Source organism: Odocoileus virginianus, chromosome 33, assembly GCF_023699985.2.
Source record: "Odocoileus virginianus isolate 20LAN1187 ecotype Illinois chromosome 33, Ovbor_1.2, whole genome shotgun sequence".
NCBI classification, from domain to species: Eukaryota; Metazoa; Chordata; class Mammalia; order Artiodactyla; family Cervidae; genus Odocoileus; species Odocoileus virginianus.
This window is the reverse complement of record NC_069706.1, coordinates 1963323-1989602: the sequence shown is the minus strand read 5'-3', so window position 1 is coordinate 1989602 and position 26280 is coordinate 1963323. Positions and strand designations below refer to the sequence as shown.

The window sequence follows — 26280 nt, the reverse complement described above, 5'->3', positions numbered from 1 at the left end:
CAGATGTGTTTAGCTGCTCAGTCGTGTGCGACCCTTTGTGACACCACGGACTACAGTCCGCCAGGCTCCTCTGTCCCCAGGATTCTCCAGGCAAGTATACTGGAGTGGGTTGCCACGCCCTCCTCCAGGGGATCTTCCTGACCCAGGGATCGAACCCATGTCGCTTGTGTCTGCTGCACTGCAGACAAGTTCTTTACCCCTGAGCCACCAGGGAAGCTAACAGAAGTGTAATCAAATTCAGTAGCTTCCCCTGGATATCAGCTGGAACTTTCTGTCCTCCAGGGCAGTGGGAAGTAGGGAGGAGGTCACAGTCACCATGCCGAGGTCCATCAGGAACCAAGACAGGCCCGGGCTGTGCTCAGCATCCAGGCCAGGGGCCTGATGACCCCAGGCTGTGCCCAGTAGGGCACCGAGCACCTCACGGGCTTCCCAGACACAGCCAAGGCGTAAGCACTCCCTGCGCCCGCGGGTCATCCCAAGTGCAAACTCCCAGGCCCAGGACTGAGGCACAGCAGGGCTGTGGGACCCAAAGGGACTCCACGAGACGGGGGAGGAAAGAGCCGGCACTCCAGCAGCGCCACCCCAGGCACTGCTTCAGACTGGCGGCTCCACCCCCAGCGGAGTCACTGCTGCCCAACGGGAGGGGGGCAGGGGGAGCACCACGGGTCCCACCCGGTTACTGACCTCACCTCAGCGCCCACCTCCCACCAAGCAAGGCTCGAGGAGACAACGGGAAATGCACCGGACAGTGGCAAACATTGCTTTTGATTCAAAACTGACACATGAACTACTTAGTAAAACTTCAAACATGAAGTTTTTAGATAATAAAATGTGATGAGTTGATTCATGGACCTGAAAAAGGTAATTTTACAGACATGCTTCTGGACCCAGTGACTATTCCAGCAACGGTGCCCACGTGGGTCGCACATGGGGTCTCAGCCCAGGCGAGGGACAGCCCCAAGGCGAGGCACTGGAGGTGGGGTGTGGTGGCGGGCCCCGGGTGTCTGCACGCACGGGGACAATACCTGGTGGGACGACCACCCTCAAGCCAGCTAGAGCAAGGACAGACGGCCCTGGCGTCAGCAGCCCGGGGAGGCTCACATGGTAAACGCGGCTTCTGTCGGCTTCAGGAACACCTGTCAAGGGTCGCACTCTTCAGCTGCAGCCTCCTGGATGCGAAATGAACACACGTCCAGCCCACGGAGGCAGCCTCCAAAGACAAAGACAGGTGTGTCTAATGAGACTCTAGCTGACACGGACATGCTCCTGAGTGCTTCCTCTCCATCAGAGCAGTTTCTCCAGAACAGGTTCTCGAAGGAGAGCACAGAACACAGAGGTCTGCTCCTGACCTCAGTGACACAGACCCCACATGCAGCCTCCCTCCAGGTGGCAGCACATCTGGAGGACACACAGAAATCACGAGGAGTGCTGAAGATCAAGCCATCTCGACAGTTGGACCTGCCTCCAGACCTGTGACACGGAGCGCCCCTGGCCGGGCAATGACAGGGAAGGAGCAGAGGGTCATGCTGGAGGAAATCCGTTCAGGTCCTCCTCAACACCGGTCCGCAGTGAGTGCCTTGGAAGACGCTCCGGCCACCTGTATCCCCCACAAGCTGGTCACGAGACAAAGGCTGGAGCCCAGGGTTTTCCCACCAGTAAACATCAAGGCCCTTGAGGCTGACGCTTATTCTCACAAGCACTGAACTCTGGCAAGCTCCCAGCCCCAAAGCACAACTTCAATGAGAGGTTTGAAGGCAGGAGCTGACAGGCCACTCTTGAAGGACACACACCACATAAACTAACATAAACTAGTAAGTCTTCTGTCATTGGAAGCTGGCTGCAGCTGTAGGCATGCTCTGGACAGCTGCAGAAGGTTCTGGAGCCAGAGCTAAGCTGCGCCCACTTCAGTCTGGTGGGCACTGAAGCAGAAGGCTTGACTGGAGTCGGAACAGAGAAACCGTGTGCGCTGGAGCTGCCGGCAGGTGGAAAGGTGACCCTGGGGCCAGGCTGCGGGGTGGGCACAGGACGCCGGGTCTGTACACGCACCAGCCACCTCACCCGGACAGAAGCACGTCCCGGCTTCAAATACCAGAAGCCTGCCACCGCCCCCGAACCTCTGCACCCTCACCCCCGAACAGCAGGCCCGCTCCAGCATGCCGCGGAGCTCAGAGACCGTGATCGCACCCCGCCAACAGTGCCTCAGTGACTTCCCTAAGGACATCCTCTTCTCCAACACCTTCTATTATTTCATAAAAATATATGCACTCATTCTGCTCATCACTGTTTCTTAAAGGAGGTAAATGAACTACATTATTAAGCCAAAGACTCAACAAACATGGCCACTGCTAGCAAAGGCCCAGGCAGACGTGGTCCCTACCTCTAGGGAGCCACATCCTAAGGGAGAGGAAGTGACAGGCCCGCGTTCACACCCAGTACTCACCAAGGAGAGTGTGCAGGCAGCTGGGCACAGGTGGAAGCGTTTGGGGGGCCGGGGTGTGGCAGTGAGGGACTGGGGGAGCAAGCTAGAGGGAGCGGGGAGGAGAGGGGAGTGCTGCCGCAGGTCCCAGGAGGCTGACAGTGGCTCGGGGTGCTGCAACAGCTTGCAGGGAGACACACACACAAAGCAAGATGCAAAAGTAACTAACCACGCATCACACAGGTAGAGTTTCACTTTCCTCTAATGTTTGAGACTCAAAATTCAGATTCAGCGGCCTTTATGAGTCAGAAAGAAAACCCAGTCATTCTGAAATGGCAATAATAGATGATGTAATACACAGACACACACACACACAGACAAAAAAACACACACCTGCCTTTCTCCCCCACAGGCTTTATCAGAAACAGCAGGGCCACCACTAGCACTTCACAGGCGCTTCAGGGACTTAAGGTAAATGCAGTGTCCTCAAGACCACACAGTTTCAGGGGCTTCCCTGGTGAGCCAGTGGCTAAGACGGAGTACTCCCTATGCAGGGGGCCTGGGATCAATACCGGGTCAGGGAACTAGATTCCACATGCTGCAACTAAGAATCGGTATGCCAAAACTAAAGATCCTGCATGCTGCAACAAAGATCCACGACTAATACCTGGAGCAGTTGAATAAATAATATTTTTTTAAACACATTTTTATCTACTTCATTAACAAACATTCACTGAGCACCTACTCTGCACCATGCACTGCCCAAGGCACTGGAGATACAGCAAAGAACTAAGCCCATGCCCTCAAGAGGCCCATGTTCTAGTGGAGGCAGGCTGACCCCCAAAAAACAAAAGCCAGGTAAAACCCAGTGTCCCAAATGGTGATAAATCCCTGTGAGAAAATACAGCAGGGAAGGAAGACAGGAGGGGTACAAATGTAACGACCAGAGGCACCCCCACTGGGAAGGTGACCTTTGACAAAGACCTGAGGAGGCGAGGAAACTTCAGGGAGAGGACCGGGGAATGCAAGGCCCGGGGGCAGAGCGGCTCTAGACTCACAGTTGTCCGCTTGACCCTCGGGACGGGCCACCTCCAGACAGGACCTCTGGATGCCAGGCAAGACCTCAGGATCCCTGAAACCCCCTCCTCTGGCCACGTCTGGCACCCTCTGGGCACCTCAAACCTCAAGGGGGAAGCCTGAGATGGGGTTTCCCGTAGGGTCCAGGCACCTCCTGCACCCGAGTCTGATGCCGGGCAAACCCCACTGTGGGGTCACACATCAGCCCTGGGCAGCAGATGCCGGCCACCAGACCACGGCAGCTCTGGATGCGCCCCAGAAGCTCCCGCTCTGCGCCAGCACCACGGGCATGGTGACACAAGGACCTGTCACTGCCAGCCTTTCTCCTTCGTGGAATTCTGCAACTTCCTTCCTGCCTCAGACACAGTGCCCCAGCGAAGTGCCTCAGCGCGAGACTGCCTCTCGGGGCCGCGCTGACGGAGCACCGTCCATAGGGACAGCTCAGGGCTCCTGCTTTCTCTCCCTGAAGTCATAACTCGCTGGTATGGGTATGTTTTAATGAACAGTTTCAATTCAGCAGTAAAATGATGATCGCAATGTTACCTTTTAAAGCATTTAAAAGCATCAACTATAAAATGAATAAGCCTACGAAGAAAGCCCTCGCCCAGTGTGAAAAGTCCAAATGTTTATCTGTACTACCCCTGTTACTCTAAAGGGTTGATTTTGTAACATTTCGAGGTGATAATTAAGCTACTGAGAAGGAACTCTGAGAGTCCTCACTGAGGTCTGGAGGACTCTCACCAGCTCTGGCCCGGGGCGGGGGTCAGGCTCATGAGGACCTCCTCCCAGCCCACAGGCCCTGCGCCCTGTGGAGACAGCACTGCCCAGGGCGCCCAGGGCCTTGGGTGAGCCACTCCCATCCAACACAGCTCCATCAGCCCGCCACCCAATTGGTGACCCTAAATTATGGTAAACAAATACATCTGATTACTCAACAGCTTCTGAAATGTAAATCTCAGGAGAAATTTAAAGCTCCAGCACCCTGTCCCCCAGCCTCCTCCGCCCTGGTCACAAGTCCTCAAGAACACAGCTCTCCACCGGATCCTGACAGCGCAGCGTCACCACAAGTTGTGACTGCAGGCCTTCCTGACACACGCGGCGCGCCCTGAGTGAAGCATCTCCCACTGAGGGAAGGCTGGAGCTCCCTGCCAGGGGCTGCAACCCCCATCCCCGCTCCCCCACTGCCCGGTACCAGCACCCTCTAACCCACACAGGACGGGACCCCTCTACTCCCCTCTTTGACTTCTGGAAATGCACGAAGTGGAGCCTGTGGCTCTGCTCCACGGCGGACAAGGACGGATGGCTGTTCTCAACTGAACTTAGCCTGAAGAGCCGGTGCCACCAACATCCAGCACCTGTGATGTCTCTGGAAACACGGTCACACCGTGTCCTGTACCATCATCGGGTCACGTGACCGAGTTAGCAGGTGGCACCCGAGGGCCCACCGTTTCTGGGCAGGCCCAGGACAGCACATGAGCATCCCTAACAGAAGACAAGCCCAAGTCTCAAACAACCGACTTCCAAATGAACTTGGAAAAGCATTGTCCATAAACCGGGCATTTTCTGTATATTTAGTTTTACAGCAATGTGTATATAAGAACACAGGATTTTCAATTTCTTTGAGGATTGAGTTCAGCAGTCTCCTCTTAAGAGGTAGAATCTCTAAAGGAAAAATTAATTTGAGATGAATTAATTTTCATATCCACAAAAACACATCAAGGTTTAATTTAATGACACTATCAACCACTAAGGGAGTTTAGGAAAATATGAGCATCGAAATATCCAGAATCCAGGGACTTCCCTGGTGGTCCAGGCGCTGAGCCTCCACACTTCCAGTACAGGGGCCCAGGTTCCATCTCTGGTCAGAGAACTAGATCCCACACGTCGCAACTAAACCCGCCCCCCACCCCGCAAGTCAAATAAACAAACAAACACTGAAAAACAAACCCAGTATCCCACATTCAAAACTGCTAAATGTGACAACTATTTGATTGACAAATAGATGAAAATGCAAATAAATTTGGAGGAAAGGAAAACAATGACCCTCAGGTTTCTTTTCCAGCTTCCATCAAGTCTCCTACACCAGACAACGGCACCTCTTCCCAAGTTGCAGGCGACAACTTCCCTAATCCTTAGGAGACCAACCACCGGGTGAATGGAAGCTGGTTTTTAAAATACAGAGCCATGTGTTTTTAAAGCACACCCCAGACCTTAATTACCTGGCAGCAGGACGTGACTGCCCCGGGCAGAGGAGGAAGCGGAGCGGGCGACCACGCACCAGCTCCAGGCACCATGGCAAGCGTGCAGAGAAGTTGTGTCAGGACGAGAGACTCATGGTTTCTCCTCCTCCATTTTGAAATGTAGTTTAACACACTTTACAATGGGGCTTCCCTAGCAGCTCAGTGGTGAAGAATCCACCGGCCAATGCAGGAGACACAGGGTCGATCCTGACCTGGGGAGCTCCCACATGCTGCAGAGCAGCTGAGCCCATGTGCCACAACTACTGAGTCTGCGCTCCAGTACCCGCATGCTACACCTGCTGAAGTGCGCACGCGCTAGAGCCACGCTCCGCAAAAAGACAGCCCACCCGTGCTCCCCAACAAGAGAGCAGGCCCCGCTCACCACAGCCAGAGAAAAGCCCAAGTGGCACTGAAGACCCAGCGCAGCCAAAAATGAATAAAATTATTAAAAAAAAAAAAAAACTTTACAATGGAAAGTGACTTATCTGTTCATCCTAACAGATATTCACTTAGCACTGACCAGGTGTCCAATCCTACCTGAGCCCCGGGGACCAAGACGAGCAAAGCAAACAGCACCTGAGTCAGCGCCAGGAAGCAGGGGAGGGGACGCAGGGGAGCGGGGTTGCCTGAAGTTCCTAGGATCCCTTTGGATCTTTCTTTCTTATCTCTGTATCTTTATCTCTTTAAAAAGGATAAAGTGCACACTAAGCAAGAATTTCACATGAAGAACAAGCTTGGAAGTCTGAAGCTAGACTCATGGTTGGCGTGATGAGAGTCAGTCTTTCAGCCTGAGGGGGGAGCCTGTCACTCCACGCCCGCAGCCAAGGACTACACACCCCACACCCCATACTGAAGCAATCGCAACTAGATGCTTTCAAAGTGTCTTGGCTCCGAGGAGTTCCAAATTTCTACCTACAGACCTGCTGAGGAAGAAAGTAACGCCATGAGATCACAACAGTAAACTGTCCCAGACGCTTAACCATGACTTACTAAACCACCCAAACCTCTCACGTATTAATAGTCACCACCTCAGACAAACAAGTTTACAGATACAAGAAGAAAAGTTACCTCCAAACTATTCAAAGCTGCACTCTGCCAGGCCAGACCCCAGCTCCGCTCCTCACTAGCCATCTGACCTTGAACGTGTTATGTCACCTCTCTGCGGCTCAGACTCTTCACCTAATAGCAGGGATAAGGAGAACCAGAACTTCCAGGCTTGCCAGGAGGATTTAATGAGTTAATCTACACAAAGCACTCAAGCCGACTCAGACCGAGCATGCTATTAGCAGTTTTATGATTAAAGAACACAGAAGACACACAGTTTTCCCAACTAAGGGTCATCAGATCATAAAATAAACCCTCCAAGACCCTTTCCAAATACTATTCCCTTTTCTGTGAGTAAACCTGAATTAACAATGTACTGAATGAAGAGGCCCAGCTCTAACTGGAGGCAGACAAGATGATACAGGATGGCTGAGCTCCGGAATCAGGATCACAGCCAGGCCTTCTATGGTCAGGATACCATCCTGCTGTCTAAGGCTTCAGTCAGCGAGAGAAAGGATCCCAAATTCAACAGGCCTCCCTGGCGCCGCGTGAGGCGATGCTCCGGAAGGCCTTGCCAGGCACAGCCAACGCGCCGCAGAGAGGGGCACCTCCCTCCCGGTGCTGCACGAGGCTGGCGGTGGACTGCCCCCCACCCCAGCCAAGCAGCTCGGCCCCAAAGGGACCCTGCTCTCCAGTCAGGAGTGCTCACTGGCAAAGAACACTCTGGTAAGAACCTCCTCGCAGCTCAAGGAATCCCACAAAGCTGGGCCCAGCGCAGAGAACCTGGCAGAGGCAGAGACAGCAACCACAACCCCCAGCCCTGCCCAGACCCCAGCATGAGGAGCCAGAGGGAAGGAGCCAAGCTGAGAATCCCCGGCGAGCTCACTGAGATCAGGGTTAACCAGGGCTAAGCCCCACTCTCTGAGCCACGGTTCACTGCTCTGTAAAGAGAGGTCGAGAACACTAACCCGCTCCTTGAGGGCTGCTGGGTGCCCACGACAGACAGGAGCTCAAAGGCACTCTGGGAAGGGCATGTCTTGTGTCCACAAGGCAGACAAGACATGGCCACTGCTGACGCTGGACTGCGGGGCCTGGGTGCCCATCTGCGCGCGCTGAGAACACTGGCGGCCGCCCGCTCCACCCACAGGAGCCTCCAAGCACAGGCGGACTGGGAGCTGGCCCACAGGACACCTCGGTCACCAATGAGCGTGTGCAGCGTGACACACAGCAAAATGCCACCACTCCTGACCAGCACGGAACGACCCCGAGGAACTCCCAGGTGGATGGCTGACTGGATCTCAATGAACACCCGGGTAAGACATTCTGCTGTTCCATGGTGCAGGGTAGAGAGAGTTCAGTTCAGTTCAGTCGCTCAGTTGTGTCCAACTCTGCGACCCTATGGACTGTAGCATGCCAGGCCTCCCTGTCTATCACCAACTCCCAGAGTCTACTCAATCTCATGTCCATCAAGTCGGTGATGCCATCTAACCATCTCATCCTCTGTCGTCCCCTTCTCCTCCCGCTTTCAATCTTTTCCAGCATCAGGGTCTCTTCCAATGAATCAGTTCTTCGCATCAGGTGGCCAAAGTACTGGAGTTTCAGCTTCAACATCAGTCCTTCTAATGAATATTCAGGACTGATTTCCATTAAGATAGGCTGGTTTGATCTCCTTGCAGTCCAGGGTGGAGACAGGACACGAGCAAAGGGGGAAGCGTCGTGTGGGTGATCCCCAAGGGTGGCCACTTAATCTGTCCCCCTCCTCCCTTCTCCAGCCCCTTGGACATTCTCACCCAGCCAGAGGCAGGAGGAGGAACACAAGGTCATGGCTGCCAGCCGCCTGAATGAAGTCCAGTCCTCAGGCTTAACAGACCACCCCATGGATTACAGCTCACCAGGCTCCTCTGTCCATGGATTCTCCAGGCCAGAATACTGGAGTGGGCAGCCATTCCCTTCTCCAGGGGATCTTCCCAACCCAGGATGTGAACTCAGGTCTCCTGCATGGCAGGCTGCTTTACCACCTGAGCCACCAGTAAAGTCTAACAGACCATAAGACTCAGCAAACGCTGTCCCTGAACTGTGCTAAACAGGCGCCTCCAACGTTAACTTTGTATATACCACAAAACACTGAAATATAGGATCTCTTTACCCTTCTCACTTCCCTGCCATACTCTGAAACTGTATACAGGTACACTTTACAAGCCATGAACTTGATTAATGTGAGCATCAGGATGCAGGTGACTTCTGGGCAGCTGAAGGGAGATTATAATCAGCAGGACCACTTAGGGGGCTTCTAAGAGCTCAACAAAACCCTGTGTTTACAGGAGGGTGGAGGCACGGGCCAGTTTATTTCAAATTCTCTATATGTACCCGTTATAAATACAACATTTAAAAACATTAATTACTTAAAGGGAAATTAATGAACTTCCATTTTTCTCTACTTCTAGTAACTTTTATTAAGCACTTACTGTTTAATAACACACACTTCTGAGCATTTCACACATGGTATCACAGTTCTCAAAACAACTTCTGGGCATGAGGACCACTGGCACCCCTCTTTACAGACTGAGAGACTAAGGCACAGACCAGGCCCTCAGTCTGAGTCCCAAGCCCAGCAGGGAAGCCAGATGCACACTCCCTCGGCCCTGCCCAGCTGGGGGGCGGTGACAGGGGGAGCTGATGCTCAGTGTGAGCCAGGAACAAGCATGCAGGACCATCCAGGAAGCAGTCAGTGACCACTCCACAACTCGCCTTGGGCTCAAGTCCTTCCGACAACTTCTGTCACACTGAATCTAGCTGCAACAAATTCATACTAAGATTTATACTATGAAAGCATTTATTAAGAAATTATTCCAAACAGCTGAAAACAGCCTATGTAAATGTCCACCAAAAGAACAATGGCTGCTCACGGTTCACCGACAGAGGGGAGTATCACACAGCCACTGCAAGCGGCTCATGCAAAACACACAATGAAAACAGGAGACAAGCTGTCTCAGATATACAGTAAGAGTCCCAATTGATTTTTTCAAAAAATACAGGAAGGAGGGGCTTCCCTGGTGGTCCAGTGGTTAAGAATCTGCCTTTCAATGCAGGAGACACCAGTTCGATCCCTGGTCTGGGGAGATCCCACATGCCGCAGGGCACCTAAGCCCATGTGCCACAACTGCCGAGCGTGTGCTCTAGAGCTCGGCACCTGCAACTACGGAAGCCCCCGTACCTAGGGCCCGGGCTCCACAGCAAGAGAAGCCACTGCAACAAGAAGTCTGAGCACCACAACTGACAGTAGCCTACTCTCCACACCTAGAGAAAGCCTGCACCCAGCGATAAAGACCCAGAGCTGCCTAAAATAAGTAAACAAAAATACAGAAAGGAAACAGTGATGACCTCTGAGTGAAGGAAAGACAGATCTTCCAGTCAGTTCCCTGAAACTACAAACCTGGACAGTTGCAAGGGATGGAATCCACCAGGGGAGGGTCAGTAGATGCAGGGGCTCGAGGTAGTGGTGACCTCCAAGGGACCTTGTCAATGGCACACCAACCACAGGGGCCACGAGGTCCTCAACAGACACAGGTGATACCACAAGGGGCCCACAGACTTCCTGAACTTCCTTCCAGGTCCATCAGTTCATTCATTCAGAAAAGACACGTGATGTATAAAAGCATTTGCTAATGTGCGGATGAATATTGGTATCTTTTAGATAGCTTTTATGTGAGGAAGAAATCATTAACCACCCGTGGGGGCCCAGCATGGAAATCCTACTTTTGCTTTTCGAAGTCTGTCATCCTAGAACTGTATCAGAAAAACAGCAGCACTTCAAAGGTAACTGTGTGTGTGTTAGTAGTGTCTGACTCTTTGTGACCCCACGGACTTCAGCCCACCAGGTTCCTCTGCGCAGGGGAAGTTCTCCAGGCAAGAATACTGGAGTGGATAGCCATTCCCTTCTCCAGGGGATCTTCTCAACCCCGGGATAAAACTCAGGTCTCCTGCGTTGCATGGAAGATTCTTTACCATCTGAGCCACCAGGGAAGCCCATCCAGGTACTTAAGATTCTGTCTCACAGACAAATGATGCGAATGAAATCTAGAAATAATGTGTATAAAAGCTTTACTCACTAAAATCTATTAGTAATCAGTAAACAATAATATCAACAAGCTCTTGCCTTCTGTTTTGCTAAAATAATATATTAAACTTGACAACTAAGAAGAAAAACTGAGCTTCTAAACTCAAGTCACACTTATACCACTTACAAATGAATCTTCTCGTGGGAATTAAACCCATTCAGCTAACGTTTTTCCGCTACAATCTAGTTTGGGAAACTAAGTAATACCTAACTTGGTCCAAAGCAGGGCATCTTGAAAGTAAACATATATATGGTGAGGCCAGCAGCACGGAGCTGTCTCCGCTCCTGCCCAGAAGAGCCAGGCCTGGGGCTCCTCTTTCCTGCTCTCTAGCTCCCAACCCAGTTCCTTAGAGGAAACCTCGCTCAGCCTCCAAGAGTAAAAGATCAAACGCTAAAATGAAAACTAGAGCACACGGGCACTGTCAGTGAGATGAGACTGTCCTCCAGGGTCCCAGCCCTCCCAAGCCCCCTCTTCAGCCCCCTTCCCCTCTGCTGGGCTGGGACCCTTGGCATTGCCCACGCCTCTGACTGCTCCGGCAGCCCCACCACCTTACCCTGGCTGACCTGGCCCACGAGCTCTGCCCTCTCCCGTGTCCTTCAACCTCAGTGGGGACTGCACTGTCCACGCTGGCCCACGGCTCGTGCGCCTCCCTCAGCAAGGTGCGGGGTCCTTGAGAGCAGCAAAGGGACTGTGGGGACATCCCCAAAAGGCCCCGGTACTGTTCATCCTCCATTATAAACAGACAACCACACTGACACTGGTAACTATTCTAAGAGCCCTAACAGATTATCCTGTTGAAAAAAAAAAAGCCAGATTAATGTGTTTAGACTTGTTTTTTAATCCTCTAAAGCTTCTCTCTCTTTGAAATAGAAAATAAAACCCAACCAACCCCCAGAATGCCACTGGCCATATATATAGACATCATCCGGCAGGAACGCCCTTCCAGCAGTGTCAACTCACTCAGCTTATTTCTAACTGAGACTGCCTCTCCTGGATACCTGAAAAGGCTCCTCTAACAGATGCTTTCCTTTCCAGGGCCTTTATCTACAAATTCTGAATAAAGAGCGTCTTATTGGGAACAATAATGACCAACTGAGACAGAGCGACTTTGTCCCACTGCGAACAGCCAACTCCCACAGCAAAGCTTCACAGCATCAGCATGCAGAGAAAGACAGACTCTGTCTAGCATGACATTCATCCACACCTCCACTGATCACCAACTGAGAGTTCAGTTACCAGAAACAAAGACAGGAGGAGGAAGGAAGAAGGGCAGGCAAGCCGGCCAGTCTCTGTCCCACCTTCTCTTAGCCCACTTCCAACACCTAGACAGCGTCCGGCCCCCCGGAGTCCCGGGGCCGGCCTGCAATACCCTCAGGCCTCCCTGCGGCGGCCAGGAGCCGGCTCCCTCATTTTCTTCAAAGTGCTTTCCTCGTCATTCCTTCTACCAATTCTTACCTTTGTAACAGTCTTGTTTTCGCTGTGGTCATGTAGAGAAGAGGTTGGAGGGGAAATCCATAGATGGGTAAGAAAACAAAACCAACTCATTATTTTCCTGAAAATACCTATCTTCAGAGATCTGCTGAAGAAACTCCAAGCTCTGTTCTTGGTTCAATCTAAGAGTCTCAGTTAACAGCCCACAAGTCAATCTCGACTCAAGATCTTTAGACAATAATAACACTCTAGCTTCATGGGCAAGAAAAGAGCCAAAGAAGAACATATCGCAGCTGACCACCTACTTTCACGAAGCCCAGGTGATACAGGACTAGCTTCTTACCTGCAGAGAAGGCACGGAGAGACTGAGCACACAGGACCGGAGCGCTAATTAGATCACACACGGCAACCTTCAGACACTCCCGCAGGACACAGGCCTCCCCCAGGAGGAACCATTTCTGTCAGTGGGTTTGGGTTCACTCAGCACCCGGAAGCAGCTCTGTCCTGGCAGAGTCCTGCGAGTGCCCAAGCCCACAGAAAGAGGCCAGAGCAGGCAAAGCACCTGGACCCCCTGCCAGTCCTAATCTGATACATAAGTCAGAAGTCCTCCAAGTCCCAACTGTCTTCATCTGGAAACCAGAAGGATCTGACTGGGTGAGCAGGAAGGCTCCTCCCCAAGTGAAGTACTGTGGTCATCCTGGGACACACCATCAGCAAGGACTGCAGAGCAGAGCAGGGCCACAGGCCTGACTCCAATCACTCAGAACCACTTATCACCTTGCCAGTGACACGTGACAGGTCGTACCAGGCGTACCTGACGTCCTTGGAATTCTTCCTTAGCTCAGAACCCCAGTTTCATCACCAAAAGACATCAGACAAATCCAAATTGCAGGACAGTCCATGAAATACCTGAGCGGTCCTCTTCAAAAGCATCAGGTGCATGACAAATAAGACAAGACTGAGAGACCGTCATAGAGCAGAGAGGACCCTGGAGACGTGACAGCCAGGCGCAATGTGGTACCCTGGGTGGGGTCCTAGGACAGAAAGAGGACTGTGGGGGAAACTGAGGAAAGCCCAGGAGGTCTGCAGCGTAGTCACAGTGTGTTGGCAGGGTTAGAGCTCAGTTTTGACGGATGTGGCCGGGCTGTGTACATGTTAACATCCGGGAAAGTGGGATGATGGGTAGGTATTACAGGAACTCCACATTGTGTTTCCAACTTTTCTATACACCTAAACTTATTCCAAAAATCAAGTTTATTTTAAAAGTAAGTTTGTTTTGAAGGTCATTTTGATCAGTTCAACCGCTCAGTTGTGTCTGACTCTTTGCGACCCCATGGACCGCAGCACACCAGGCCTCCCTGTCCATCACCAACTCCTGGAGTTTACTCAAACTCATGTCCATTGAGTCGGTGATGCCATCCAACCATCTCATCCTCTGTCGTCCCCTTCTCCTGCCCTCAATCTTTACCAGCATCAGGGTGTTTTCAAATGAGTCAGCTCTTCGCATCAGGTGCCCAAACTATTGGAGTTTCAGCTTCAACATCAGTCCTTCCAATAAATATTCGGACTGACTTCTTTTTAGGATGGACTGGTTGGATCTCCTTACAGTCCAAGGGACTCTCAAGAGTCTTCCCGAACACCACAGTTCAAAATCATCAATTCTTCGGCACTCAGCTTTCTTTATAGTCCAACTCTCACATCTATATATGACTACTGGAAAAACCATAGTTTTGACTAGACGGACCTTTGTTGACAAAGTAATGTTTCTGCTTTTTAATATGCTGTGTAGGTTGGTCAAGCAAACTGAAAGGATCTGAAAACATCTGTGTCATTAAAAACTTGATTCAGGGGACTTCCCTGGTGGTCCAGTAGTGGGGACTCTGCGTTTCCACTGCAGGGGGCACAGGTATGATCCCTGTTTGGGGAACTAAAATCCTGTATGCTGCAGGGTGTAGCCAAAAAAACTTGACTCAAGAGTCAATGCTGAACACTAATTTGAGAAATATATGGCTACTCAAAGAAAATAATACACTTGACAGGAAGGGAAAAACCCTGACTCTGAATAAGCTCAGTATAAATTTCCAAATACCACCACCTTCTTCAGTATGCACTGTCGGAAAGACACCCAGGACTGGACGCACAGCAGGCGCAGCCCACCTGTCTTCCTGGCAACAAAGGGGCGCCCCCTCCTCGGACAGCGCCGCCCCGACGTCTGCCGGACAGGACCGGCCCGGGTCAACACACCCTGTGCACCCTGGGGCCTGGTTCTTCTGGGTTTCTCACGGCAGCAGCCCCACAAGGGCCGGCCACCCCCTCCTGGCAGGGCACTGCCCTCCCCTTGGGCACCATCTGCAATAGTGGTGCTTCCCTCCTTCCCCGAAGCAGGGCCATGGCTGGTGGGGCTCAGAGAGCGGTGAGCTGCCCTCCACCCAATGAGCTGCAGACGCGGCCTTTTCCCCAAGGATTCCTTCAGGGCATGAGCACGGAGACCTGTTCTGTTGACACCTCTTCTAACCCACGACTCAGCCCTCCCCATCCACTTCCACCCTGGAGACATAAAGCTCAGGGCCAGCCACTTCCAGGCGAGTTTTCTAAGATTTTATTAAAAAAAAAAAAAGAAAAACGCATTTAGATGACATGAGTTCTGTTTTTTTAGGAATGAGAATAAATAGGTTCACAAATAAAATCTATACTTAGATTCAATTTTTAAAACTGTACATCTGATAATAACCAGCTATGTACATACAATCAGTAGACTGTAATTCTGAAAAAACCCTGAAAGAAAAATGCCAAACTGCAAGAAGAAAAAATAGGTTAACATGGGAAAAGAAGGCAGCGCAGGCTGAGTGCCTGAGACCCTGCAATGAAGGAACAGCCTCCAGTCCAGGTTAAGTCACAGGCCACTCTGAGAGGAAAATGGAACAGCTAAGGGCTCAAGGTCACTAATGATAAGACCCTGGAAACAGCAATGATCCAGCTGCTGAGCTTGTAACTTACCTGCTTCCCCCAGCCCCAGCCACTAAGGATCAGACCTTCGTGAGAACGCGCCTGAGCAGAGCCAGTGTCTGGGCAGTTTTCCCAGAGACTAGGCTGTTCCCATCACTTCCCAAAGGAGACGCTCTGCACGCAGCAAGAGGAGGCACACGCTGGGGTCTCAAGCGCCAGGCCACCGCCACCCTCCTCCCAGGCTACCGGCTCTCACTCACTCACTCACTGCATGGCCGCGCACAGGTGCCCAGCAGGTAACCCCAAGGCAGCGGGCTGCTTGGACACGCAGTGCCTGCATCCCTCAGGACCACCAGCACACAGCTGTCTCAGGAAGGTGGAGCCACTGACACCCAGGGCCGCATGGACCCACGGAGCAAGTGTTCCTCTTGGGACAGGGCACTCCTGCAAACAGAGCAGAGCCCAGGGCTGGGAAACGCTCCCTCTGACCTGCCCCAAAGCAGCAGAGAGGTGCCAAAGGGACCGCAGCACAGGGTGGCTGCTTCCAGCACGAGGGGAAAGCAGTTTGGCATCTGGTCCGAGAATCCGCTAGGGACAACCTGACCTGCAGTCAGGGTCCACCTCGCCAACATTGGCACTTCTCCAGGCTAGACAATCAGGGTCTGACCGTGAGGACAGTGGTCCAGAGCAGGACAGCAGTGCCAATGTGGCGAGCCTCAGCCCACAGCACCGCACGCTTGACCCTGACTCCTCACTCACCCAGATTTCACCCAACATTTGATCAGAAAACTTCCCAGGAGGGGCTGTGGGATAAAACAGAACCAATGGCTTTGATATACAACCTTTCAAGGCTCAGGTAGGTGGTACAGTACGTATAAAGAATGAAGTATAATACATATATATATTCCCTTTCTGAATTACATTAAACAATGAAGAAATGGAACGTGGGACCATGCTTCTAACCATCTGACTTCTAGTTTGGAAAGCTTTCATGTTAAGCAACAAACAGACTACGGTAAGACCCTCCGCCCCTCAAACATACTCAGTTCTGAATACAGGGAGTCAGAACATACATGCAGGATTCAGAGATGTCTTTGTTAATAAACAGCAAAGGTCAGACAAGCTTGTGACAACTATGACAGGGATGAAAACCATGAAGAGAAAAGTGTGAGAAAGAGTAACAGAAACCATCTAGAGACTCCAAGTTCAGGGAGACACGTTTAACAAGGGCTATACACACCCGTTCCAGAGAAACAGAACACTGCACCTGTAGTCAGAGCTGATGCAGATGGAGGGCAGGAAGGGGCACAAAGAAGCTGATTGGCTAGAAAAGGCTTCAGAGCCTGGGGCGGGGAGGGGTTGTTTCCCCTGAGGGGGTCTCTTCAGGCCAAGAGGAAGGGCCTGGAGAGAAGAGCCTGGCGGTCGGAGATCCTGAACCTGTCCTGGGCTGGGCAGGCCAGGGAGACAGCCACACGGCGGGGGTGTCTGAGGGACCGGCATGGAGGAGAGCTAAGTGACGAGCAGGGAGAGGAGAGGGAAGGCACAGGAGCATCAGAACTCAGGGACCCCCCCAGCAGCCCCGCACCTCCTCACCAGGAAAGGGAAAACGAAGAAGAGAGTGTGTCCGCGTTTCCAGCACCACCAGGCGAGAGAACAGGACGAGAACGCGGCGTGGCAGCACAGCACCGCAGGAGGGCGTCCACCGGCACGACCTCTGCGCTCAGGCCCAGGCGCTCACACAAGGTCTCCCCCTGCACGTGGTAATTTTCCGGGTCCCCTGCAGCGTGGCCCTCCCAGCCTCTCAGCATCCGGGGGGTGGGGGTGGGGGGACAGAAAAGTTAACTCCAAGCCCTCTCCCCACAGCTTTCCACGGCACTTAAGGAGAACCTCAATGAGGCTCCAAGCCTCCGGGCGAATCTCACCAACCTTTCTTGACAGCATCCAATATTCGGCTGTCACTTTGAGATACAACTCCTGCTGCGCTAAAATTAATTCCAAAAAAGAACAGGTTGAAGAATGAGACTTTAACAATGAATTCATTGTTAAATAAGCTTTTAGCCGGATGAATTCTGACTGAAATACTGCCGAGAGATACACACACACACAGCCTCTCATCAGCCCTCTCAGCGGGGGCAGACCTGCCACCCGCTCCACAAACAGGCAGAAGACATGGACCTCCAGACATACCTTCAAACCACACCTTTAAATATTCTGAAGGCAGCAAGTGGCTGGCACAGTAGGCACACAAGCCCATCTGCAGGACAGAGGAGGTCACTGGGCCGCCAGGAGCTCCGCGCCCCCTTCATCAGGCCCTCGGCCACACTCCACACGGCTGTGCCCCCAGGAACCAGCTGCAAAGGTCAGGTCTGCACCGCCTCTTCACACGCAGAGCTTGCAGTGCGGTCAGTCCTTGCTTCTGGGAGGCCACGTGTAATCCAACTATGCAGACAGACACCTGAACCAGCTGCTCTGGTAAGGGATTTGAAGCCCACAGTTGTAAATCCTTTACAGCGAACTCTCTCTCAATACATTCAAAACAACTTGGGATTTCTTGGAGTAAAAATGTCAGTTTAAATTATTAAAGTTTCCTAGACCAAGAGAATAGGACCAGACTTTGTGCAACTGTATAAACACAACCAGCGCCAAGCACAGAAAACAGACCCCACGAACCATAATGAACCCAACAGACCTCTCTCTTTTTAAGCCATCGTCACCAGAACACGTTCCCCACTGCTCTTGAGAAAAACGCACCCTGCCTGTTGACTGGTATACAGACTGGATACACAACTCGTTCTCAATATTCAAATAATTTTCTAAAGGGTCTGGCATCACAGGGAACAAGAATGCAACACAGTTGGAGAAGAATGCATTACTGAAAAGGCCTTAACGATACATGTCCCAATCTACAGTTTCCACACCAGCACTTCCTCCCTGGTGATCTGCCCTTTGAACCTGCCTTCAAAACAACTGTGCTCCGCACCCCTGTGGCCAGCTGTCATCACAAGGGCAGGCACAGAGCACGCACACGCCAGCCCCAACCCCCGCACCTGCTGAGGGAGTCATTTCTGCATCAAGCGCTCCTCAGCAGTGGCTCCTCGCTCTGTAGTCACAGAAGTGAAGCATCACGTGGGACCCCATCAAAGTCCACATCCACAGAAGCTCCTCCTCAAGAAGGGGCAAAGTGTAGGGCCCGTGGAGGCTCACCTCACACCACCAGCGGGAAGGCACTGACCTTGTTCACCCCCTCCCTTCTGCACCAGTTCCCAATTTGTAACACACTTGCCCTCCGTGCACCCAAACCCACCATTAGGTGGGTCAGTGGGGGAGGGCACAGGCTGAAAAGAGGGCCCACCCAAGAGCTGCCTCCTCCTCCTCCCCACACCACTGCTACAGGTAGCCCAAAGGCCGGATCCTGCCTTGAGGAGCAGCCCAAGGCGTCTCTTCAGTGCCTGTACTGCTCCAAGCTGCCGCTGCAGTCCTTCTTATCAAATACACGTCAGAGGAGGAGGGCAAACCTACATGTTCACCCTTCATGAGTACGTGAGTACGGGGCCCCCACCTGCCAGCTCTGGACTCGACTCGGTAAGCGCTGCAGGGTGGGAGTGCACCGCTCTGCACACGCCACACGAGAAGCTATGCACAAGGGCGTGCGAGAATCGGAGCCCACTTCTTCCCAAGCTGTCAGCCTTCCCCACCGCCCTCCCACGCACACAGCCACCCTGCAAAAGCCACCCCGACGTGTGCAGGGGACCACTCTCCCCAGCAGGCAGTTTCACCTTTAACAACATCACTGCAGTTTCTCACCAAGGGAGAATTCCCAAGCTCACCATTCAGAAAATCAGCCCTCAAATAAGGAGGGACCAGAGCCTCTTTCCAAACAGCGGCTTTCTGACAGCATGAGACTGAAACGGGCTCCAGGGGTCACAGAGTTCAGCCATCTGTCCAGAGAAATAACTAAATGTGCTGTTCGTCTACTAGAGGACGTCCCTCCTGCCTCGTGCATGGCAGTCTGAGGACACGCACGGCCCCCAGAAAGATGCCCTGGGCAGGGGCACTGAGGACTTCCGCAGGCAGTAGGCTGCGACCCTCCCTCAGGGTACCACTCCCAGGAGGGGCAGGCAGGGTGGCACCCAGGCCTCTGCCATCAGTCAGACGTGGGCTCAAACTGCATTCCATGGGATGGGTACTCAATCTCTCCACACTGTGGAAACCGAAGCTTTCGCACCTGTAAAACAGGAGCAACGCTGACCTCGAAACACTGTCGAAGCCCAGTAGCATGAGGACGACTATCTGGCAAAGGGCCCGCCTTAAAGTAAGAGCTCGACACCCGGTTGCCGCAGCTTCCGGCCCACTTAGTATCAAACCGGGCTGGACCTCCCCACTCATTCTGCTGCTCCACTGGTTTTACATATGTAAAGGGGAAAATAATCAGATCGGAGGCTTCTCATAAAGTGCCACCATAAAAATCCAGGTGCAAACTCACTTGAACAGAGCAAATCCATCTGTCTTCACACAAAAAACCCACTATTGGGGGCATCTCTGCCATTACTGATGGGAAACACGGCATGTTCTTCCAGACATGTGGGGAAAATCTAGCTGACGAAAACACGAAAGCCTAGCTCCTCTCACTTCCTGATGGGAACGTCCATTCTTAATTTTGGAACTCATTTCTTCTCACTGGATTTCAGCGTTTTTGTACCAAAAAGCTGCCTTCTGCACAGAAACCTCCAGATGTCAAGTGTCGGTCACATGGAACTACCAAGACCATGAGATGATATGCTCTTTTCCCCTTCCCCTGGAGGCCGACGGAGTGCACACCTTGCATTGCCACAGCACCTCTGTGTGAAAGTTCGTCTCACAAACTTCCACAATCTGTCAGCCCCAGCCACCACTGAGGGCCGCCAAGCATCCTAGTTGGTGTTTTTTGCACGTAGTCCAGGCCCCCCAGGGCACGGCCATACGTGTCGCAAAAGCCAAAAACATCCCCTCGCCTTTCACCGTTTTTCTCACCTGCCCAGGTCTTCCTCCTCTCACACTTCAGATTATCACCCATCTCTACAAAGCAGAATTCTCGAGTTCACGGACCACCCGGCAGAAGGTTCAAGAACCTCCCAAAGTAACTACAAAATTCGGAGAAGACCTGAGTTTTTAAATGGTTCACGACCAATCAAAAATATTAACAGCCACTACTGCAGAAAATAAGAAAAACAAGGGGTCGAGTCAATTTCTTGGGTCTTCCTCTATTGGAGGGATTCTCCTTTCGAACCCGAAGCAGTCTAGACCTTCATCTAGCACCCACTTCACAATTGCATAAAAGGTATAAATCCTTAAACCGTCTTCCCAAGACTTCCGAACTTAAGAGAGGGCAAACATAGACTGGGGTACTTTAAGCAACAGACAGAAAACATAGAAACACTAGCGATACATTCACCAACACACTTAACCCAACAAGCGCTTTTTCGTTTCCTTTCCCCTAAAATCTCTCCGCCCGGTCACGCTCACCAGCCCGCGGCGGTGGGTTCAAGCCTGGCCTCCCCGAGGTATCCCATCACTCCGGTGCCGGAGCAGAGCCCCAAGGCACGCAAAGCACCCACACGCCGCCCCGCGGGGCCGGGAAAGGAGCGCACCCGAGTGCATCGGACTTCATCCCAACCGGGAATTAGGAGGGGCCCGAGCATCAGGTGCTCCGGTCAAGAACTCGGACATCCCGCTTCGGCGGCGAGCGGAAGCACAGGGACCGGTCCCAAGTGAAGGCCTAGAGCGGCTTCTCCGCAGACAGCCCGAAAGGTAACGCCGGAGGCTCGGCTACAGGCCGCGCCGCGCCGAAAACAAACTTTCCAAGCACTTCCACCGCGGCGGGCCGGTGACACCTCCCCGGCCTCCCCCGCCCTGCGCGCGCCTGTCAGTGCCCGCGCCGGGCCAGAGCCCGCCTCAGCCGAGCCAGGGATTCGCAGGGCGGCCGAGCGACGCCCCGACGGCACCCGCGGTCCCCGGCCCGGCCGCTCACCGCAGGTGAGGAGGCGCCGCCGGGCCCCCGGGACCGCCCCGCCTTGCCGGGCCCGGGCGACCGCCGCGCTCAGCGGGGTGACGGGCCGGCGTGCCCGGGCAGCAGCCGCGCACTCACCAGCTGGCTGGTGGTCCTGGCCATGGGCCCCGCGTCGGCACGGGCGCCTCCCCCGCAGCGCTGCGCGGCTCGGCGCCTCCTCAGCGTCCTCCTCCCCGCGGCGGAGCCCCAGCAATGGCCGCCCTCATCCTGCGCCCGCCCCGCGGCCCGCCGCCCCCGGCGCCGCCCCGCCCCCGCGCGACGCCGGGCGGGACTTCCGCCGGGCCGCCGCATTCGCCTGCGCCCATTGGTCTCCCTCGCCGTCGCTCTGCCACGGTCCGGGCCAGCCCAGCCGACGCCCCCGAGCCGCATTTCCGGGTTGGGGCCTGGCAGGCGGGAGCGGCCCGGCCCCGCCCCGGAGCGGGGGGGCGACCCCACGAGAGCCAATCCGCGGTCCGCGGGGCGGGGCTGCGCGCGGTACCCGGCGAGCTGTCATCCTCGCTCCGAGACCGGGAAACTGAGGCTCGCCCGGGCAGGGACGCGGCGGCCAAGGTCACGCCCCACGAGCGGCGGCTGCGCTCCAGCCGCACGGCGCGGACTCGGAAGCGGTGCTCTGAGTAAACACCGAGAGAAGCAACTTCACTAGTTGCAAAATTGAGAAGTGTTCACGGAAGCAAAACGAGGCTCTAAAGCCACAGCGGTAAGGCAGAAAACCATCGCATCTCATCCCTGCTGAGAGTCCCAGGGACTCCTTCAGGACTTCCTTCTCTTATTAACTTTTTTGTAGTTGTTATTGTTGATGATGACGGTGGTATTATTGTTCTAACTATGGTAAGATTTAAGACCTTAACCAGTTTAGAGTTCAGTGGCGTTAAGTACATTCACGTTGTTGTCCTAAGATGTTATTTCAAACAAAATTAGAATCACTTTGTTACCTGAAGGTTTGCATATTTTAAAATATCTTTTTTTCTGTTTCCAGAAGAAATATATCTTCACTTAAAAAAAAAAACTATTTAGACAATAAAGAGAAGTAACAGTAAGATAAGTGAATCCCTAATCTCACTGGCCAGAATTAATCATTGAGCAGCAGTGCTTACTCTCAGTAAAGAATGTTCATGTCTAATCTCATTTACTCAGAACAAGCATCCAGCTACTGTTGCCTCACTTCTCAGATGAGGAAGCTGAGGCGTAGCATAACTCTGTAGCTTTCCCTGAGTTCTGTATCACCAGAGCCAGGATCTTGATACTCACATGCCAGAGACTGTGCTTTGACAATTAGACTATGTGACTTCTATTTGTCCAGGCATCCAATCCTCTATTTACAAACCTTAAAATACCAATAAGGAGGGACTTCCCTGGTGGTCTAGTGGTTAAAAGCTTTCTCTACCACGAGCCTGGGGTTCAATTCCAGGTCAGAGAACTAAGATCCCATAAGCTTCGTGGCACGGCCAAACATTAAATAATAAATAACCAGTAAAAGGGCAAATGTAACCTCCATCCCTCAGAAGGCTCCCACTGTTCTGACACTCACTTTTTTCACTTAACAATGTACCCTCCTGTATCCTGTCCAGCTCTCGGGATATCTGTCTTCCTCAACTGTAAGGGCTAAAGATGATTCCACTAGAGGAAGACTAGAGTCTATGCCTCTATGCTCAGCCGGTCAGTAATGACCAACTCTTTGTAACCCCGTGGACTATAACCCGCAAGACTCCTCTGTCCATGGGATTCTCAAGGCAAGAATACTGGAGTGGGTTGTCATTTCCTCCTCCAGGGGATCTTCCCAACTCAGCGATCAAACACACATCTCCAGTGTCTCCAGTGTTGCAGGCGGATTCTTTACCACTGATCCACCTGGTAAGCCCCAAATCTATGATACTGATCAAGCTCCCACCTGATACTGAAGTGGTTCCCAGACTTTTATGTCATGAACAAGGCCCTGTAGGTCAATCTGAACACACACTTACTTCCTTCCTTAAGATAAATTCTTAGCAGATGGAAATGGGGGTCAAAACACCGGTATCCTTCCCAGGACTTTTGCTGTAAATTGCTCTTTGCTACCCCACTCCAGGTACTGTAACCCTCAGGGGACACAAAGGCAAGTTCAAGGTAAACACTGCCCTTACTCCCATACCAAGCCACATCCAACAATATTGTACATCAATAACACCTACTGTATATTCAGAGCAGTGTATTGGATTTTGCCCCATAAACAACAGGTACTATGATCATTCTTTACACAAGGAAGCCAAGGCTTCAGTAACTTGGTTACTCTTGGTCATAGAGTTAATAGGTTACAGAGCACAGGACTCAGAATGAGCCCGACCTACACTGACACCCTGCTCTCAGTCACTGGACTCAGCTGCCTCAACAACCCTTATTTTATACATATTTCAATCTTCATAAACTATTAATACCTTGTCCTCAAAGAATTCTAACCATTTTATCTTCTCAGAACAACCTGGAGAGACTCAATGTTTATTACCATCTTAAACATGAAGCATCTGGTCCCATCACTTCATGGCAAATAAATGGGGAAATAATGGAAACAGTGTCAGACTTTATTTTGGAGAGCTCCAAAATCACTGCAGATGGTGACTGCAGCCATGAAATTAAAAGACACTTGCTCCTTGGAAGAAAAACTATGACCATCCTGGACAGCATATTAAAAAGCAGAGACATTACTTTGCCAACAAAGATCTATCTAGTCAAAGCCATGGTTTTTCCAGCAGTCATGTATGGATGTGAGAGTTGGACCATAAAGAAAGCTGAGTGCTGAAAAACTGTTGCTTTTGAACTGTGGTGTTGGAGAAGACTCTTGAGAGTCCCTTGGACTGCAAGGAGATCCAACCAGTCAATCCTAAAGGAAATCAGTCCTGAATACTCATTGGAAGGACTGATGCTGAAGCTGAAACTCCAGTACTTTGGCCATCTGATGCGAAGAACTGACTCACAGGAAAAGGCCTTGATTCTGGGAAAGATTGAAGGCAGGAGGAGAAGGGAATGACAGAGGATGATATGGTTGGATGGCATCACTGACTCGAGGGACATGAGTCTGAGCAAGCTCTAGGAGTTGGTGATGGACAGGGAAGCCTGCTGTCCATGGGGTCGCAAAGAGTCGGGCACGACTGAGCAACTGAACTGAACTACATGTGAAGAAATTTGCAGACTCTACGCTAAATGTGCATGTCAATATACAAATAACTATAGACGTCTGAAAATATCTATCTCACAAGCACCCTTTCTCAGAAAGTTACTGAAGGATGAGCTCTGCCACATGAGGAAGTAAGCACATAGAAGGACCATGAAGAGGAGTCCCAGAGACTGTCCATTCAACAAGCATGCGCTGCACCTCCTCTCCATGCAAAGCACTGTGCTAGACACTGGTAAACAAAAAACAAAAGTCTCTGCCCTCATGGCACTCTGATACCACCGGTGGAGGGCAGACAGTGTGTATGGAGGGGGCCGGGGAGGGCAGCAAGCATCATAAATAAGCAAATCTTATGGGATGTTGGAAGATAAGTGCTGTGAGGGAGAAAAAAATCAAGTAAGTGGGGCCTCAGGAGTACCCAGAGAGATAATGAAATTTGAAATGGATAATGGGGAGAAGTCCTAAGATTCCTCAGACACAAGGAGAACAGGCTTCAGAAAGCTCCCCCAAAATACTGAAAATGATAGCTTCTATGAGAGATTTCACCATGTAAAAAATTTAATTAAGGAAAAAAAATGAATTAAGGGACTTCCCTGGTGGTCCAGTGGTTAAGAATTCACCTGCCAATGCAGGGGACATGGGTATGAACCCTGCTCTGGGAAGATCCCACATGCTGCAAGGCCACTGAGCCCATGGTCTGCGACAGAGGCCACTGCAATGAGAAGCCTGTGCACTGCAAGGAAAAGTAGCCCCTGCTCACTGCAACTAGAGAAAACCCGCACGCAATATCAAAGACCCAGCACAGCCTCCCACATGCTGCAAGACCACTGAGCACGTGGTCTGCGACAGGCCACTGCAATGAGAAGCCTGTGCACTGCAAGGAAAAGTAGCCCCTGCTCACTGCAACTAGAGAAAACCCGCACGCAATATCAAAGACCCAGCACAGCCAACAATAAACAAATGATAATCATTTTTAAAGATTAAAAAAAAGGAAAATGATCCTTCCAGGCAAGGTGGCTTCTTAAAAAACAAAAGTGAATGAAGAAATTGATAGACGGATAAGGAAAACTTCAGAAAAACAGCCATACCAGAAAGGAAGCACCATCTGAAGTTCAGGAGGCAGCTCGCTCATCTCAGCCTGAGTGATAGTTACTCGCATGCACAACACAGATGCATTGATTCAACCGGTAATTACTGCACCTGGCAGGACCTGGAGAGGAAGGAGGGTAAGAGACAGCTGAATCCTTCCCTCTTTTAACAGAAAGGCAGCAGCTAATGACCACAAATGATACAGCAAGTCCTAAAGTACAAAGATATTATTTAGAAAGATGGACATAAATAACAGAATACTTCCCGGGAGAACCAGCGGTAAGTGGAACGTGGCTAGAGAGGTGGAGGTGGGGGGTGCTGTTGTTTCTCATTTCCAACCTTTAGGACTAATTGGCCTCTTAAACATTGATGCAAATAATGATTAATAAAATGAAGAAAGAAAAATATAAAATTATTTTTTAAAAGATTAACAAAATGGTGTATCTTCTTTGTGGAAATTCTAAGAAGCTCTCACCCATGAATGTAAAGCTGTGTGAGGATGTCTATGACCACGTGGCTTAATTATGAAGCAAAAAGCAGAAAAGCCAAATTAAAAAAAAAAACACAAAAATATTTATTGAGAGAGCAGTGAATTAGGTACACTCGTCCTGAATTTTCTGCAGCTGCTGAAAAGCACAAGGCAAAGCTCTAACATAGAAACTAAGTATAAGGGCAAAGATGCAAGCTGCAGAATATGAACTGGAGTCTTTTTTTTTTTTTTTTAATTA

The 26280-nt window shown here is 51.7% G+C and overlaps 1 protein-coding gene and 1 long non-coding RNA gene across 2 annotated transcripts in view; one reads left to right on the top strand and one right to left on the bottom strand.

Moving 5' to 3' along the window:
* The window catches only part of PDPK1 (3-phosphoinositide dependent protein kinase 1), a 57697-nt gene extending 36146 nt beyond the window's left edge, over nucleotides 1-21551 (bottom strand). Inside the window, exon 1 of the mRNA XM_070460790.1 lies at nucleotides 21397-21551. Within this exon, the coding sequence (XP_070316891.1) occupies nucleotides 21397-21420 (24 nt within the window). The 5' untranslated portion in view covers nucleotides 21421-21551. The remainder of the gene's footprint in view (nucleotides 1-21396) is intronic.
* Nucleotides 21552-21807: 256 nt separating this feature from the next.
* Nucleotides 21808-25988, top strand: LOC139032790 (uncharacterized). Its single transcript, XR_011485397.1, has 2 exons — nucleotides 21808-22015; nucleotides 23768-25988. It is a non-coding gene; the product is annotated as an uncharacterized lncRNA (long non-coding RNA).
* Nucleotides 25989-26280: the final 292 nt, after the last annotated feature.